Below are 15,559 nucleotides of genomic sequence, written 5' to 3' on the forward strand. Positions count from 1 at the left end.
AAAAAAAAAAAAAAAAAATCAGCGCTTACCTCCTGCATTCATTGGAACAGACATGCCATAATTGCAGCCAGAGTAGAAGCATTGCAAAGAAAAAAAAATTCTGTTATTAGCTGTTATCGTGCACTTTGCAGCTTCAGAAAATTTAATAAGCTAAAACTGCTTTAATGCTTATTTCATACAGCTGTAAAAGCTTATGTTTTTTTTTTTTAAGATAAAACATGCATAAAAGTTTAGCTTTATCATGCATATTACTTAAATTTTATATTTTAATTACAATTTATATTTAAAAACTGGTCCTTCTTAAGTTTAAAAAATCGCATATATACAGTAAATTAAACAGTTAAACTCTGATGAGTATTTTTTTTAAAGATATGAAAACTGCTTTACCAGTATGAAATGTCTTAACGTTACCTTGCTCATAATGTCTTTTGCCCTATTTTCAAATAAATGTTCAAGTTTTTGTGTATCAATATGTACAGGTTTCAGTTCATCCCAAATAGTTTTCTTTTTTCCAGCTCTATGCAGGAGTGCACTGTCTTCTTTAACTTCTTTCCAAAAAAGTTTAACAGTTTTTTTAGTTTTAACAATTGTTTTTGATTGTTGCTGTTGTTGCTGATGTTGATCCAGCTGAGACAGATTTCTTCTCACCCATGGTGGAGGTTGTGGTGTTGTGGTATTAACTCTAGATGATGTAAAAAATGGTGGTGGAGGGGGTGGTGTTATAGTACTCAAACCAGGTGGAAAAAGGGGGGATCCTCCACCAGGTGGTGGTGGTGGAGGAGGAGGGCCACTTCCTGGTGGAAGAGGGGGTGGAGGAGGACCACCTCCTGGAAGTGGTGGAACACCAGCAGGAAGACCATTTAAAACAGGAAGATTAAGAAAATCAACATTATCATCCTCATCCTTTAAATCGGTGAAGTCCAGATCATTAATGATCAATGGGCGTTTAATTGTTTTTGTTAACTGCTCCCACTGTAGGTCATTTTCTGATTTCTTTGGTTCTGGTGTTGTACTAGTTGACTGAGTAATAATAGGAACTTTTTGTTCTGGACGTGTGCTTGCTGCCAGTCCTTCTTTTGCCCTACTAATTATACCACTTGCATCTCCAATACGGGGTCGATTCTCATTTGTTGGAGATCGCAAGTTTATTTCCTGCTTGTTCATGAATTTTTCTTGCATGTCTTTCACACTAGTTTCTTTTCTTAGAGGAGATTTAGAATATTCCTCTTCTCTTGGTTTAGATAAACAATTAACTATTCCATCAGCTGGAGGCAAGCTTGGTTGCTGTACTACTTGTTTATTTTCTTCTTCTTGACTTTTCCCATACATCATCGATAACACCCAAGCTTTCTTATTTGTATCACTGCGGGTATAAGGAATAGAACCAAGTCTTGCATCAGAACGACTATTTTGTTTCACTAATGATATCTTATTGTCTTCTTGCCGAGGTCTGTCATCCCTCATTCTTGATAACTCTTGATTTTTGCGATTTTCATCTTCAATTCTACTTTCAAATCGAGATCTCTGCTTCTCCACAATGGAAGGATCTATATGAAAAATAAAAAAATTATGTATGAATTCAAAATAAAATTATGGTAATTGAAAATAAAGAACAAATACTTATAAAAGGAGAAATTATAAACCATAACATATACTTAATGATATAGCAATACCAGATGAAAATTAAGGTATTACAAACACAGAAATTGTAAGTTATTCAAATGAAATATATATAAAATATGTTTGTTTTTGAATTTGCATTGCTAAACATTACACAATTCCACCAATTATTTAGTTTCTGCCCACGTGCTGCAAAAGTAAATCCACTCCCTTTGCACAGACTTTAGGTGATTGCTCTTTAATTCATCAGTATGGTGACAATACCTACTGTTATAATATTGGTGGTGAGGGATCTGGCAGACTCCAAATTTTCTTTTTCTTTTAAATGTAATTTTAAAAAAAATTTTTAATGAAAAATTCAAAAGTTCAAAAATGTATTATTTTAAACCCCCTTATTTCCAGCAAAAAATATATTAGCATGAAACTATTAATCTTTTCCATTCTCAGGTTTATAAAATAATTAAGTGGATGAAAATTCTGCATTATGTATACATATACATTTCTGCTTAAAATACATATTTGATATATAACTATTTTTCCCTATATTTTATATCTAATTCAGTGGTTTTCGACCTTTTTTTTTAATAATGGTACTCCTAAGTAACTTATTTTATTTTGTGGCAACCCTACTCAATTTTCTGCCTGTTAGATCCGATTCACTCTCTGTGTATATATATATATATTAAAAAAAATGTTATATGATAGTCATTACAATAATTAACTATAAACAAAATTACAATTTATAATACAAATTATATATATATATATATAATAATTTTATTCTTTATGTGGAGATACTAAATAAACATCAATTATAGATCACCACAAAAATTAAAAATATACCGTACACCTTTTTATAATGAAATAAATATATAAATTAAAAATAAAAATAAAAAATTTAAGTAACTCTTAAACTCAATTAAGTGGCACCCCTGGAATGTTGTTGTGGCACCCCAAGTTGAAAACCATCGTTCTAACTTCTTACATTACCACATTTACATCATTATTTCTTACTATTCTCCAATATGTACTTATACACTATAACTTAGGTGTCACCCATAATATCGTTGGCATTCAATCAAAACCTTGTATGTTGAATTCATAAAAAACTTGATTTTGTTTGTAATGAGTTTCATTTTTGGTTCCACATTGCCCTGCAAACCTTGGAAGTAATCAACCGATCAAAACAAGTGTTTGAAGACAATGCAGAAACCTCACATGTCATTGGCTGCATATTGTGACCATCAAAACTTCATATGTTCTGGTTCTCCTGAAAAGTAGTAATTTTCAACATACAAGGTTTTTATAGAATGCCAATGATATATGTTTTGTACAATAAATAAAAATAGACAAGAAAACATTTTATATAATAATTCAAACAACATAAAACATCATCTAACTTTCTGTAGCAATAGCATCAACTGTACAACTAGAAGAACTGTACTTGTTTAGACAAGTACAGCTGAAGGCAAAATCTTTAAAAAATAAAAGTTAAAAAAAGCTAGGCCTGTCAGACTATTCACCCATAATTCAAAATAAATATAAAATAATAAATATTGTTCATTGTTCTTGGAATAATAAAGATCAAGACTATCCCCCTTAATCTTCATTATTCCAAATAAATATTAATATGCTTGTTTTGAAAACTACAAATAATTAGAAAAGTTACAATCACTAATCTTGAACTGGCAATTAATGCACAACAGATATTTCACTAAGGGATCTGTCAGAGCAGGCCCCACCGCTGCTTTGTTAAAACTATCTCATTACTTTAAACCACCACATCTTAATTAATACAGGTATACCACAAAGTAGAAATTGCAGAGGGATTTCACTCTTTACTGTACCTGGTAAAAATCTATGGAAATGGCTTGGACAAAAAGATTAGAAGTACTATTGGATGTAACCTTTGGGAAGAACATCAAGTTTTAGGTCAAACAGAGGATGCTATAATCACTATTCACATTAAAACAAATTACAGAAATGTAACAAGAATCAGTATTTATTATTTGCCAATCTCTATAAAGCATACACATAAAGAACATTGTGTCAAACCCAGTAAATGGGGTCAACTGAGTTTGACAAAAACCGTAGTTGCCACCAGAGCAGGAAGAGAGGAGGGGACTGCTCTCAACACGTTGCCTTGGTCCTATAAAACATACCAACTGTGTGGTACTACATTTAAGAGTGGTAGAAAATGAAAAAGATCTGGGAGTAATTGTGCAGTCAGATATGAAGATTTCTGAGCAATGCAGAGACAGGCTTCCAGAGCAGGTCATGGGGTATTGTCAATGATATACAGGAATTTTGCTAGTAGGGAAAAGGAGATGATCCCTTTATATAAGGCAATGGTCAGGCCACGTCTTGAGTACTGCGTACAGGTCTGGAGGCCTCATTTTAGGAAGGATGTAAAGTTGCTTGTGCATGTACAGAGAAGGGCAACAAGATTGGTAAGGGGAATGAATCAATCCTCTTACCAAGAAAGGCTTAAGTTCTACAAACTGCAGTGGCTGGAGACTAGGCACCTGCGAGATGATCTGATTGAGATGTATAAGGCCTTGAATGGGTGGAGCGCGCTGAATTCTGATGGGATTCTTCCGCTTGCTTAGATTATGAACCTGGGGGTGCATAAATTCAAATTGAGGAAAGACAGTTGTAGAACAGATGTGCAGAAATTTGCCTTTAGCCAGCTGGTGGTTAATTGCTGGAACAAACTTCCATCTGTCGTTGTGGAAGTTGATAGCTTAAATAAATTCAAGGAGGAACTGGACAAACTTTTAGAGGTAATGGATGTATAAAATTGGGTTTTTTTTTTTTTTTTTTTTTTTTTTTGGCTAATGCTACATAAGCTCATGTAGTAAGTACATAAGTACTTTCTTTCTTTCATCACATGCCTCCATTACTATTACTATTATAATTGGAACATCATGTAGCAGTCTGCTCCTCATATTATTGCTGAGAAAATTCTTAAGAATGTTGAGTGTTTTTTTAAGCAGGAAGTATATACTTGTCTTATGTGCTTTAGAAATGTAAACTTCCTGTCTAAGATTAGTGTTAGGAATTTTATATTGGATTTCTCCAACAGTACTAGTCCTTCTAACTTTGAGCCTGATTCTGGGTATAAGGTTGTATTTATGGCAGAGGTGGATAAACATGTTTCTGTTTCCTGTGTAGTTGAAATCTGTTATATTTACTTGATATTGTTGACTATATACTGTAGTTTCTGTTGTTTGCAATGGTCAGGCCACGTTCTGGAAGTGATTAAAGATAGTGAAGACACCAATAGAGAGGGTGCTGTATATTTAATTTGTTAGCATGTCTGCTATGGTGTTGATCTGAATAATGAAAAGGGTGGTACCAAAGACTGATCACTGTAGAACTCCCTCTGTTTTATGAAAGATTTTTGAGAGTACAGTTCTTATATGTATTTGAAAAGTGTAGTGGTAATGTTATGGATGAATAGAGGCAAGTGTCTATGAAGTCCAAAAGCATGCATGTCTCATATAATTCCATAGTACTGTGAGATATTATTCATTTCTCCTGACTGTCAAACATACCATTACTTGGTTTTCCTGCTTTGATGAATTGGTCTCCTGCTCTGACACTGGTTTATATTTTGGCTAAATGGTTATAGTGTATTTGGTTTTCCTAATACCAAGAGGTTGTTGTTTTCTAGAAAAGATCAACCTATTATTGACTACCAATACCTTTCAGACTGGTAATGTGATAGAGTGATAGCTTAGTGTGAGATCTTTCTCTTGCTGACTTGTTGGAAAGGCAAGTATTATAGCATAGTGCCAGCTTTCTGGGAAGACATTTTCTGCACAGATTCAGTTATATAATCTAAGTATAATACACAATGACTACATTTAGTTGTTTTATCATTGTGTATACATCTGGTCCTAGTTAGTTTTGCTAGGGATAGCAAACTTTGAAACTTTTACATTACAAAAGAAGAGTATTCTGGAAATGAATCATAATTTGTGTTTTTTAAGTCGTTCTTTATATTTCTGGAAACCTTTCCTACAGGAAGTGTTTGCAGATACCTACTGCTAAAGTTTCTCCTAATGCATCTACTACTTTTGACATTTCAGCTAGTTACTATTCTGTCAATTAATCATTGTTTTTATTTGATGCCTATCTTTTAAATTGCATTTCAAACTCTTAATATTTTTATCTTTATTAAAGAAACAGATTGAGGAAGTTTTTTTTTTTTTTTTTCACTTCTGCACTGAAATCTTTTTTGTCTGTGCTCTAGCCTTTTTATACCATGAGGTTTGGTTTATGGAATACATATGTAATTTATTCTATGAATATGTATGGAATTTATCCAGGCTTTGTTTTGTTTTCTCCTTGCTGCTCAGACATCTTCAGCAGGGATCAATTGGGTATCTGGAAAACAAGAATTCATGAGTATTGAAGAGAAATCAAAGGGAGAAGTGAGTAATTATAGACCTGTAAGCTTCATTTGCCTGGAAAAATAATGGAGTCGGTGATCAAAGAAGTAATACACAGGCATCTTGACAAGAGTGTAGCTATACAGCAATCACAGCATGGATTAATTAAGGGAAGGTCTTATCTGATCAATCTGATTGGTTACTACAACACAGAAACTAGATGCAAAAAAGTAATTTTGATATTACATAGATTTTAGCAAACTTTTGATACTGTTCCATATAAAAGACGGCTATATAAATTGGAGCAATGTTGCATTGGGGGAAAAGTTACTGCTATGGATAATGGGATGGTTGACTGGGAGAAGACAGAGAGTGGTTATTAATAACTGTTTTCTTGGACTTAATAGCTGTTGTTATTAGTGTAGTTCCCCGAGATGTAATGCTGGACCCAATGTTGTTGTTGTTGTTATTTGGTTTTTAGGAGCATTAGCAACTAAGGCCATATTGCTCCGGTGCGGTGGTCATTCCCTGACCTTTCCGCATCTTCCGTATTTGGTGGTGACGGGCTCGAACCCCGGTCTAATCAAGAAGCGTGTGCTACCCAATGTTGTTTTCTATATTTATTAATGATATTGATGAAGGCATATCAAGTTTAATATCTAAGTTTGCGGATGTTATGAAGGTTTGCAGGGTGGTTAATGACAGAAATCAGAGTATGATGCTGCAGCAAGATCTAGAAAAATTAGGCAGATAAGCCGAGAAGTGGCAATCAAGGAATAACATTGACAAATGCAAGGTACTGCAATAGGCAGCAGAGGGAGTCTTCCTCTTGCCCCGATTAATCACCTGAGGGAACATAAATTCAAATTTAGGAAAGGCAGTTGTAGAACAGATGTGCAGAAATTTCCTTTAGCCAGTGGGTGATTGCTGGAACAAACTTCCATCTGTTGTACAAATGTAGAAGTTGAAAGCTTAAATAAATTCAGAGCAGAACTAGACAAACACTTGGAGTGAATGGATGGGTGAAATGGGAAGGTTTTTTTTTTTTTTTTTTTGGCTGATGCTGTATAAGCTTGCTTTCTTGAATCATATGCCTCTACTAATGCTAATCCCAGATTAACATACCAATTAGTTGGTACTTTACCTGAATGTAGTGGAGAAACTAAAAGACCTGGGAGCAACTGTGTAGTCTCAATTGGAGTTTTCTGAGCAGTACAGACAGGCTGCTAGAAGCTCATGGATTTTTGTCAATGATATACAGGAACTTTGCAGGAAGGAACAAGGTGGTAATTGTCTTATTGTATAAAGCAGTGATTAGGCCACATCGTGAATAGTTCATACAGGTGTGGAAGCTTCATTTTAGACATTTTAGAAATGATATGGATCTGTTGAAACAGATGCAGAAAAGAGCAACAAAAGGGACATAAAAGGGTACTCTTACCATAAAAGACTTCAGTTCTGCAAATTACAGCATCTGAAAACTAGGCACCTGTGGATAGATCTTATTGAGGTGTTTAAGGCCTTAAATGGATTAAGTTAAATGAGGATGGCATTCTAAGTCTTGCTCAAATGACACACATAAGGAGACATAAATTTAAAGTGAAATGGATGGTTATAGGATAGTTGTGAGAAAATCTGCTTTCAGCCAGAGACTGATTAATTGTTGGAACAAACTTCCATCTGATGTTGTGGAGGTAGTAGGTTCAATAAATTTAATAAAGAATTAGACACATTATTAAAAGGATACACAAATGAGGGTTTTTTTTTTATTTTTAAACAATGCCATATAAGCTTGCTTCCTTGCATCATTTTCTACTACTAATAGTACTGTTTGACATGCTGCATGCACTAATTTCTCTGTAGTGTAGGTTACCATAGTATCAATTGATTCTTGGCTTATTATTTTTGGATCTAGGATTGCCAGTTCCCTATATTTTTCTGTCTGCCTTCTCTAGTTTCTACCTTGCTTGTCTTACAAGAATAGCCAAGTTTCTTTGATTAGAGTAGATATTACACAATAATAGTCACTTCTTAATAGGTCTCCTTCAAGCACCTTCCAGTTTAAGATGGAAAACATATCCAGGATCAAATAGAGATGTCTGTTTCTGTGCTCACATTTGATGAGATTGTACAAACTCCATTGGTGAGGAGAGAAAGGTTATGGTCTAAAGGGTTTTTTTTTTTTTATTAAATATAATTTTTCATCTGTTTGTATTGCTATTCCCCATAATGGGCTATGTCCATTTAGGAAGAGATAATTTTATTAGAAGTCATCTATGTCTTCATATCATGCTTCCTGATTTGGTAGTAAGTAGTACCATCCACCTTGCAAATGCCATCAACTGCAATTTGGTGTGCTGTTGTTTACAGAAGACTGTTCAATTCTATTGCTTTGGCTGGAATTTGAGGGTTGACTAATAATCACTTCTCCATGCATTGATTTGTCTCTCCGGGCTAGCCAGGTGGGTAAAAGTACCTGCCTGGCAACCCAAAGGTCATGAGTTCGAATCCCACCTCGGGCTTCGATCAGAGTAAAAAAAAATGCAAAAACTTTAGGAGGTGCATTATGGCCACAGAAGCCGATGTGCGCACCAACAACTAACAAAAAAAAAAAAATAATAAATAAATAAAAAAAAAATTGATTTCTCTCTGATGCCATCATTATTTTATCAAAGGGATGCTCTTGTGGGTACAATCACCATCCTTCTAGAACGTGGCAAAAAAGGCTTCAGTCTGTATTCCATCAGAGATGGAAGGAATTTTTACAGGCCTTTTACAGAGTTAGTCAATTTTAGGTTTCCCCACTCCCAGAAAATCAAGTTTTTTGTCCAGTAAAACTGATGAAAGAGCACATTGTTAAAGAAACAATATACTGTGATGTGTGAGATTTGGATTGAATAAATCCTAACATGAAAATGTTTGCTGTACCAAAAGGGTATCTTCCGATTTGGCTTATGTCTCTTTGAAGATGCAGGCATACCAGTGCACATTTAATTTTTTTTTTTTTTTTTTTATGAAAACCCCATACACGAGAGGTAATTAGAACCTATAGTACTTAGTACCATCTATGGGTTGGAGGTTGAGAAGATGAAAGAAGATATTTGTTGACATTAGACTTGAACTTCTGTAGACTGTAATTTTCAGGAAATATGTATGAAGGAAGGTTGTTCCAGAAAACGGAGGTTGAAAGAATAAATGAGGAAGATGAAAAGTTAGTTCTGTGGGTTTGAACATGGACAGTAAATGGATGTTGACTGGTAGCGTCATGTGTTCGGACTGTTTTGAAAGAGAGAGCAGGAATTATAGAAGCCAATTCAGAAGAATAGTGCCCATGGAAGTAACTGTAGAAAAGGCATGCAGCAAAAACAGTACATCTATGAGACAGAGAGTGGAGAGACTCTGTTTGAGATGAGTCATTAACTAACCTAACTGCCTCTTCTGAATGGAATCTAGAAGCCTGAGAGAGGTTTTTGGGGCACCGGCCCAGATTTAGGAACAATATTCCATGGTAGGGCAGTTTTGCGATTTGTACATAGTGAACAGCTGCTTGGAAGAAAAGTAGTGCCGAGAGTGAAAGAGAAAACCAAGTTTTTTAGATGCAGAGGAAGCAATATTTGTAATGTGCTTGTGCCAAGAGAGATTAGAAGTCAAGGTAATCCCAAAAGAGATATATCATCTTGCCTAGAAATTGAAGTGTCACCAAAGATAAGCATAGGACCAGAAGAATCTTTTTTGCAAGATATAAGAAAGGACTGGGTTTTAGAAGATTGAAATCGACTAAGTTATCTTTGCCCCACTGGAGAATTGCTTGGAGATCGACATTTAACGAATTTATAGCGGATATTTGAGAAGTTGAAGCTTATTGAGCAGGGTGAGGTTTCTCAAACTAGAAAGTGGAATGCAATGTGCTATCATCAGCAAAACTATGGATAGGATTTCCAGTCAATGGAAGAAGGTCATTAATATACAAAAAGAAAAGAATGCGGGAAAGAACTGAACCTTGGGGAACACTAGCATTAGTGGAGAAGCTAGAAGATAAAGAGCCATCTACCATCACCCTCAGTGAGCGGTCAGAGAGAAAACTGGATAATCAATTACAAAAAATAGTTGGTAAACCATAAGATGGAAGCTTGTTTAGAAGACCTTTAATACCAAACATGATCAAAAACCTTTGAGATGTCAAGAGCAACTGCTTGTGTTTCACCAAACTTTTCCATTGAATTTGTCCACAAATGGGTAACATAAGCCAGAATATCACCAGTGGATCGACAGCCATGGAATCCATACTGGTGATCATTGATCATACAAAGTTTCTAAATAGTGTAAGAGTTGCCGGTTAATTGATTTCTCCATTACTTTATAAAGAGTAGAAGTAATTCCAATGGGACGATAATCGGATGGGAAGGATTTGTCACCCTTTTTTGGAACTGGCTGAATATGAGCAAATTTCCAAGCAGAAGGAAGAACACCTTAGGAATAAGAAAGTGAAAAAAGGTGGCAAAGAACAGGATTAAGTTTAGGAGTGCGGGTTTTGAGAACAAGTGGAGAAATGCCATCAGGACGTGGAGCTTTCTTAGCATCAAGATTCGTCAAAATCCTTCTGACATCCTTTTGACAGAAGACCACAGGAGGCATAGAATGGAGCGTGTTGGGAGGTGTTTTACCAAGATCATTAATACATGAGTTGGAAGAAAAATGGATTGCTAGCAGGTAAGCTTTATCCTTGGCTGAAGTGACAATAGAACCATCTGGTTTTGAAAGCGATGGGAGCAGAGATGGGCAAAAGTTGCGGCCAATAGCCTTGGCAAGAGACCAGAATGCTCGGCTACCATTAGGGCAAGAAGCAAGTTTTCTACTCTTAGCCTGTTCAAAATCTAGTTTTGATTGATTAATAACTTCTGTACAATTGTTGCGAGCTCTGGTGTAGGCAGAAAATGAAACTGAAGAATTGGAAACAAGCCAATTACGATATGCAACATTCTTTTCTTGAACAGTCTTAGCACATTTATTGGAAAACCAAGGTTTAGATAAAGGATGAGATTTTAAGGTGGAGTGTGGAATAAAGGATTCCATTCCTGCAAGAATAATTTCACTGGCAAGATCTGATCAAAGGTTGACATCAGGAGATTTGAAACAGTAATCCGACCAATGAAAAGAAGAAGACAAATCTCACAAGTCATCCCATTTTGCATTCTTGTAATGCCAAACAACACGAAGTTGGGAATAGCCATGAGATAAAGGCTCCACTGGAGAAGAGACAATCACCAAGTTGTGATCTGAGGTGCCGAAATGACCACTCACTTTGACTGTGTACTTGGAAGTGTTTGTGAGAAAAAGATCAAATGTGTTGGCTGTATTATTATTATTATTATTATTATTAGCCATATGGTGCAAGGAAGCCTGAGGCTTATGCTGCACCAGCCAAGGCGCCTCCGTAGCCAGGTGGGCAGGAGCAGCAGTGCGTAGCACACGCTTCTTGATTAGACCGGGGTTCGAGCCCGTGACCACCAAATACGGAGGATGCGGAAAGGTCAGGGAATGACCACCGCATATCCCCGGAGCAATATGGCCTTAGTTGCTAATGCTCCTAAAATCCAAATAACAAACAAACAACAAGCACCAGCCAAAAAAAAAAAAAAAAAATTCTGAATTACCATGGGGGGGGGAAGAGAGAGAGAGAGAGAGAGAGAGAGAAGAGTCAGAAGTAAAAAGAAAAAGAAATCACCAAGAAAGATGATATCCAGCTCGGGACCCTGGGTGTGCCAAGCCCATACTCACAAGATGTGAGGATTGTCCGGTATTCTTGTAGGTTAATGAACGATCTAGGTGAGGTCATTAGTAATTTCAAAAGCCTCAGCATTACGACCAGCTGGGTCTGTGTGACTAGAAAAACAGATGCCATCTGGAGTTGTGAACATTAAAATCACCAAGTAAAATTACCTCACTGTTAGAAAAGTTGGACTGGAGAAAGTCAAGTTGCAAAGAGAGGAAGTCAAAGTGGAGTGTCAAAGTGATTAGTGGAGTTGGGAGAACGGTAGAAACAACAGATGAATTTGACAGAATAAGGTAGAAAGATTTTAAGCCAGAGACGATCAAAAAGAGGAGATTCCAAATTACCAAGTCTCTGACAGGGAATATCGGAAAGGACATATGCACAAGTACCACCTTTGAGGTGAACAAAATCATGCAGCAAATAATTTGGGCAACCGAGATGAGCAGTGGTTGAATCAACCAATAACTGAAATTCTGTCAGAAAAATTATATGGGGTTTGGCAGACTGTAAGTGGAAATGGACATCATTAAGATTAAAACTAGGACTACATATATTTGTAAAATGAACAAGGAAGAGTTTAGGAGGTTTAGATCTTTTCGCAGATACGTTTGCTTTATTAGTTTGACAATTCATGGTGTATTCAATAGTAAGAAAAGGTGGGGGGGGACATGCAGTATGAAGTAATGAAATTTTTGGATATGGCATACTCAAGGTAAGAATATACCCAAGATCCTTGACATTTGAAATGGCATATTGGATTAGGCTGCTTTAGTAGATGTTGGAAGTTGTGAAGTATTGAGTCAGTATGAGGCTGAGTTGCATAATTTTTCCATTTTTCTTATTGGAGATGCATTTAGTTCCTGTTACTTCTTGTTCTGTTAATCCATGGTATATTTCATTCTTTGTTACATTTATTAATTCCCATTCAGCTATTATCGCCTGAATATATTAGGTGTCACGGCAGACCTCAGGAAATGTGGATACCCCCAGAGGGTCTTGGACAAATATATTCATAGGGTTGAGTCCAATCGTAGGGAGTGGCCTGCCCCTGTGGATACTGCATACATTCCTTACTATCCGGGCCTTTCAGAACGTATTGTACGGGCATTGCGGGAGTGCCAGACTCGCTGTGTGCAACTTCCGGGTCGGAGGTTGCACACAGTGATATCCCAAGTTAAAGATCCCGTAGCCCAGGACCATACTAGCAATGTGGTCTACGAGATTAAGTGCCCGGATTGTGAGGAGTGTTATGTGGGGGAAACAGGCCGACGTTTAAAGGACCGTCTGGGGGAACACACGACCGCTATCAAGACTGCTAACTATGCGAGGTCTGCTGTAGCAGAGCATTTCTGGGAAAAGCAGCATCGGATCTCCCCTGAAGACGCGGTCATTACCGACCGCGCCCATGGATTTTGGGAACGCAAGTGGCTCGAGAGCTTGCGAATCGGTTCATCCAGTCACAATACTATTAATAGGGACAGGGGGATCCGTTTACACCCCCTGTTTGAGGCAGTTGTCCTCAGAAGGGATGACCGTTTCTGTTTGACACGCTCCCGAGCCACTTCCATTTCCGATACGTGCATGGAAAATGTAGATCATGTGTCTGATGATCACGTGCATGAGTGCCATGGACCGGCTACTTAAGGATGTGTCTTAGCACTGGTAGTATGCTGTTGAAGAAGGAGACGGCAGTTCTCCGAAAGCTCCAGGTTTTATCGCTTTTAACCTAGTTTATTTTAATTAATTTTATTGTTTTTAACTATATTTTAACTATAATTTAATCAGTGTTTTTATTTTATTTGCATCATATTTCATTGTATATTATTTCATTGTATAGTAAATTTTTAGTTTAATTCCTGGCTGGTGTTTATCATTAATTATTATAGTATATTAGGTGTGTGTGTGTGTGGTTTCAATGGGGAGCCTGGTAATTCCCAGGGGAGCACTACCAGGATCCCACTGAGGTTTGTTGTTCTGTTTCGTTTTTTAAAATGCTTAGGTTTACTGGCTCTACTAACAAGTCTCTCAATCAGTGATGTTTAAATGACTTAGTTGTCCTTGCTGTTGCTTCAGTATTCCATGAATGAAGAATGGAGACGTTCTTCCACTGGTTGTGTAGCAAATAATAGAGTGATATTTGAGTTTGTTCCTGTTCGCTGCCTCTTTGAAGTATTACATCCTATGATATCCATTCATATAATTATAAGGAGTAATGCTAACTGCCCATTATTTTCTTTATTTAACTTTTGGGTTTAATTGATCTCTTTGGTTTTTGACTCTGCCACATGAAGGCAGGAGCAGTGTCACCAGTTACCAAGCAGCTGGTAAAGATGAGTTTAGTTTGTAGCAATAAAAAAGGGAAAAAAAACAGAAAAGTGAATTTCCTTTCTGCAGTACAGTGTGATGCTTGTAAGACTATAAAGTACTTCCTACAATGAAAAGAAGAGAACTGAATATTAAACAAAAACTAATACAGTAAAAGCTCTTTCTATCCAGCATCCGTCCATTAAGAAAGTTCATGCAACTCAACTGGTACATTTGAAAATAACATATTAAAAAAGGGACAATTGCACTACCTACCCACCCAGTTTCAACAAGAATGAATTATTCAAATGTTACAAAAATGCATTAAATAAAAACAATTTTACAAAGACAGCAATTTATGTTAAATTGAATATTTTTTTTAAAAAAGTTGAAAAATAAAACACTGTATTTAGTGTTCCCATTACACCAAAAGTGACCAACAGAGGCACAAAAGTGTGTCTTCTTTGCCCAGATGCTGTCATTAATGTATTGGTTAGTCGAGCAAGTGTATTTATACTGTAATATCCGTAATCTATCAATTCATTATGGTATCCAAAAAGTTGGAAAAAAACTAGATGCATTATGTTAGCATTAAAGCAGAAATTGGATATTTGCAGAAGACGAGAAAAGGTAAAAATCAAAATGTAAAAGATTATGACCTTGGCTCTTCAACAATTTATAATGCCAGGATGTTCCTAAAAAAATAACAGTGTGGCGTGCATTAAGTGCACAAAAGGATTTATATTTCTTCGGGAGATGTATTTCTTTGGGAATTCTGAAAATAAGAAAGTAGTAACAGTAAACAAATATATCCATATGCATGATGGTTATATTTGGAAGTGTATACAGAATGAAAATGGTGAATGGTTCAAGCAAGGTTGGGTCACAGCAGATTTCCCACCTGGCAATGCAATGGCTTAATAAAAATTTTCCTAGATGCTTAATTTCCCACAGGTCCCCGTTTCAATGGCCAAAGGTATTTCAATATTTTACTGTGAAATTCTTTAAATAAAACATCTTCCAGAAGATTACAATTACTAGTTTGAAGGATCATGTGACTGCAAAATTGTCAGTACTGAGTGTGGGCTATAATCAGCAACTATGCTGCTGCACACATTCAGATTTCCAAAATGTCTTCCGTCATTCTGAGCACACAAATTCATATGTGTGCTCAGAATGACGGAAGACATTTTGGAAATCCATATTGATCAGAATAAACTTGAGGACTTGCTCTATTATTCTATTCTAACACACTCATATCATAGGTCATTTATAATTTTATTTTACAGAATTTGAAATCAGTTATTTTTAGCTCACCGTCTATTTGTGGATATTGATATAGGTATTTTCACCACCTACTATAATTTATATTCCTTGCACAAGTTTGATACCAAATTTCTCATTTTTATAATATGTACTATATTTTATTATGTGCCACATGATATGAGAGTTTTGGGTTTTCTGA

The 15,559-nt window shown here is 36.1% G+C and overlaps 1 protein-coding gene across 2 annotated transcripts in view; it reads right to left on the reverse strand.

Moving 5' to 3' along the window:
• Positions 1–15,559, reverse strand: part of LOC150082796 (FH1/FH2 domain-containing protein 3-like) — a 763,267-nt gene that overhangs the window by 147,757 nt on the left and 599,951 nt on the right. For both annotated transcript variants that reach the window (XM_090377607.1, XM_090377606.1), the window contains exon 16: positions 412–1,547. In XM_090377607.1, the coding sequence (XP_090233733.1) occupies positions 412–1,547 (1,136 nt within the window). The remainder of the gene's footprint in view (positions 1–411; positions 1,548–15,559) is intronic.

Source organism: Mastigoproctus giganteus, chromosome 7 (genome assembly GCF_048544385.1).
Source record: "Mastigoproctus giganteus isolate SK-2022 chromosome 7, ASM4854438v1, whole genome shotgun sequence".
In the NCBI taxonomy this organism is placed as follows: Eukaryota; Metazoa; Arthropoda; class Arachnida; order Uropygi; family Thelyphonidae; genus Mastigoproctus; species Mastigoproctus giganteus.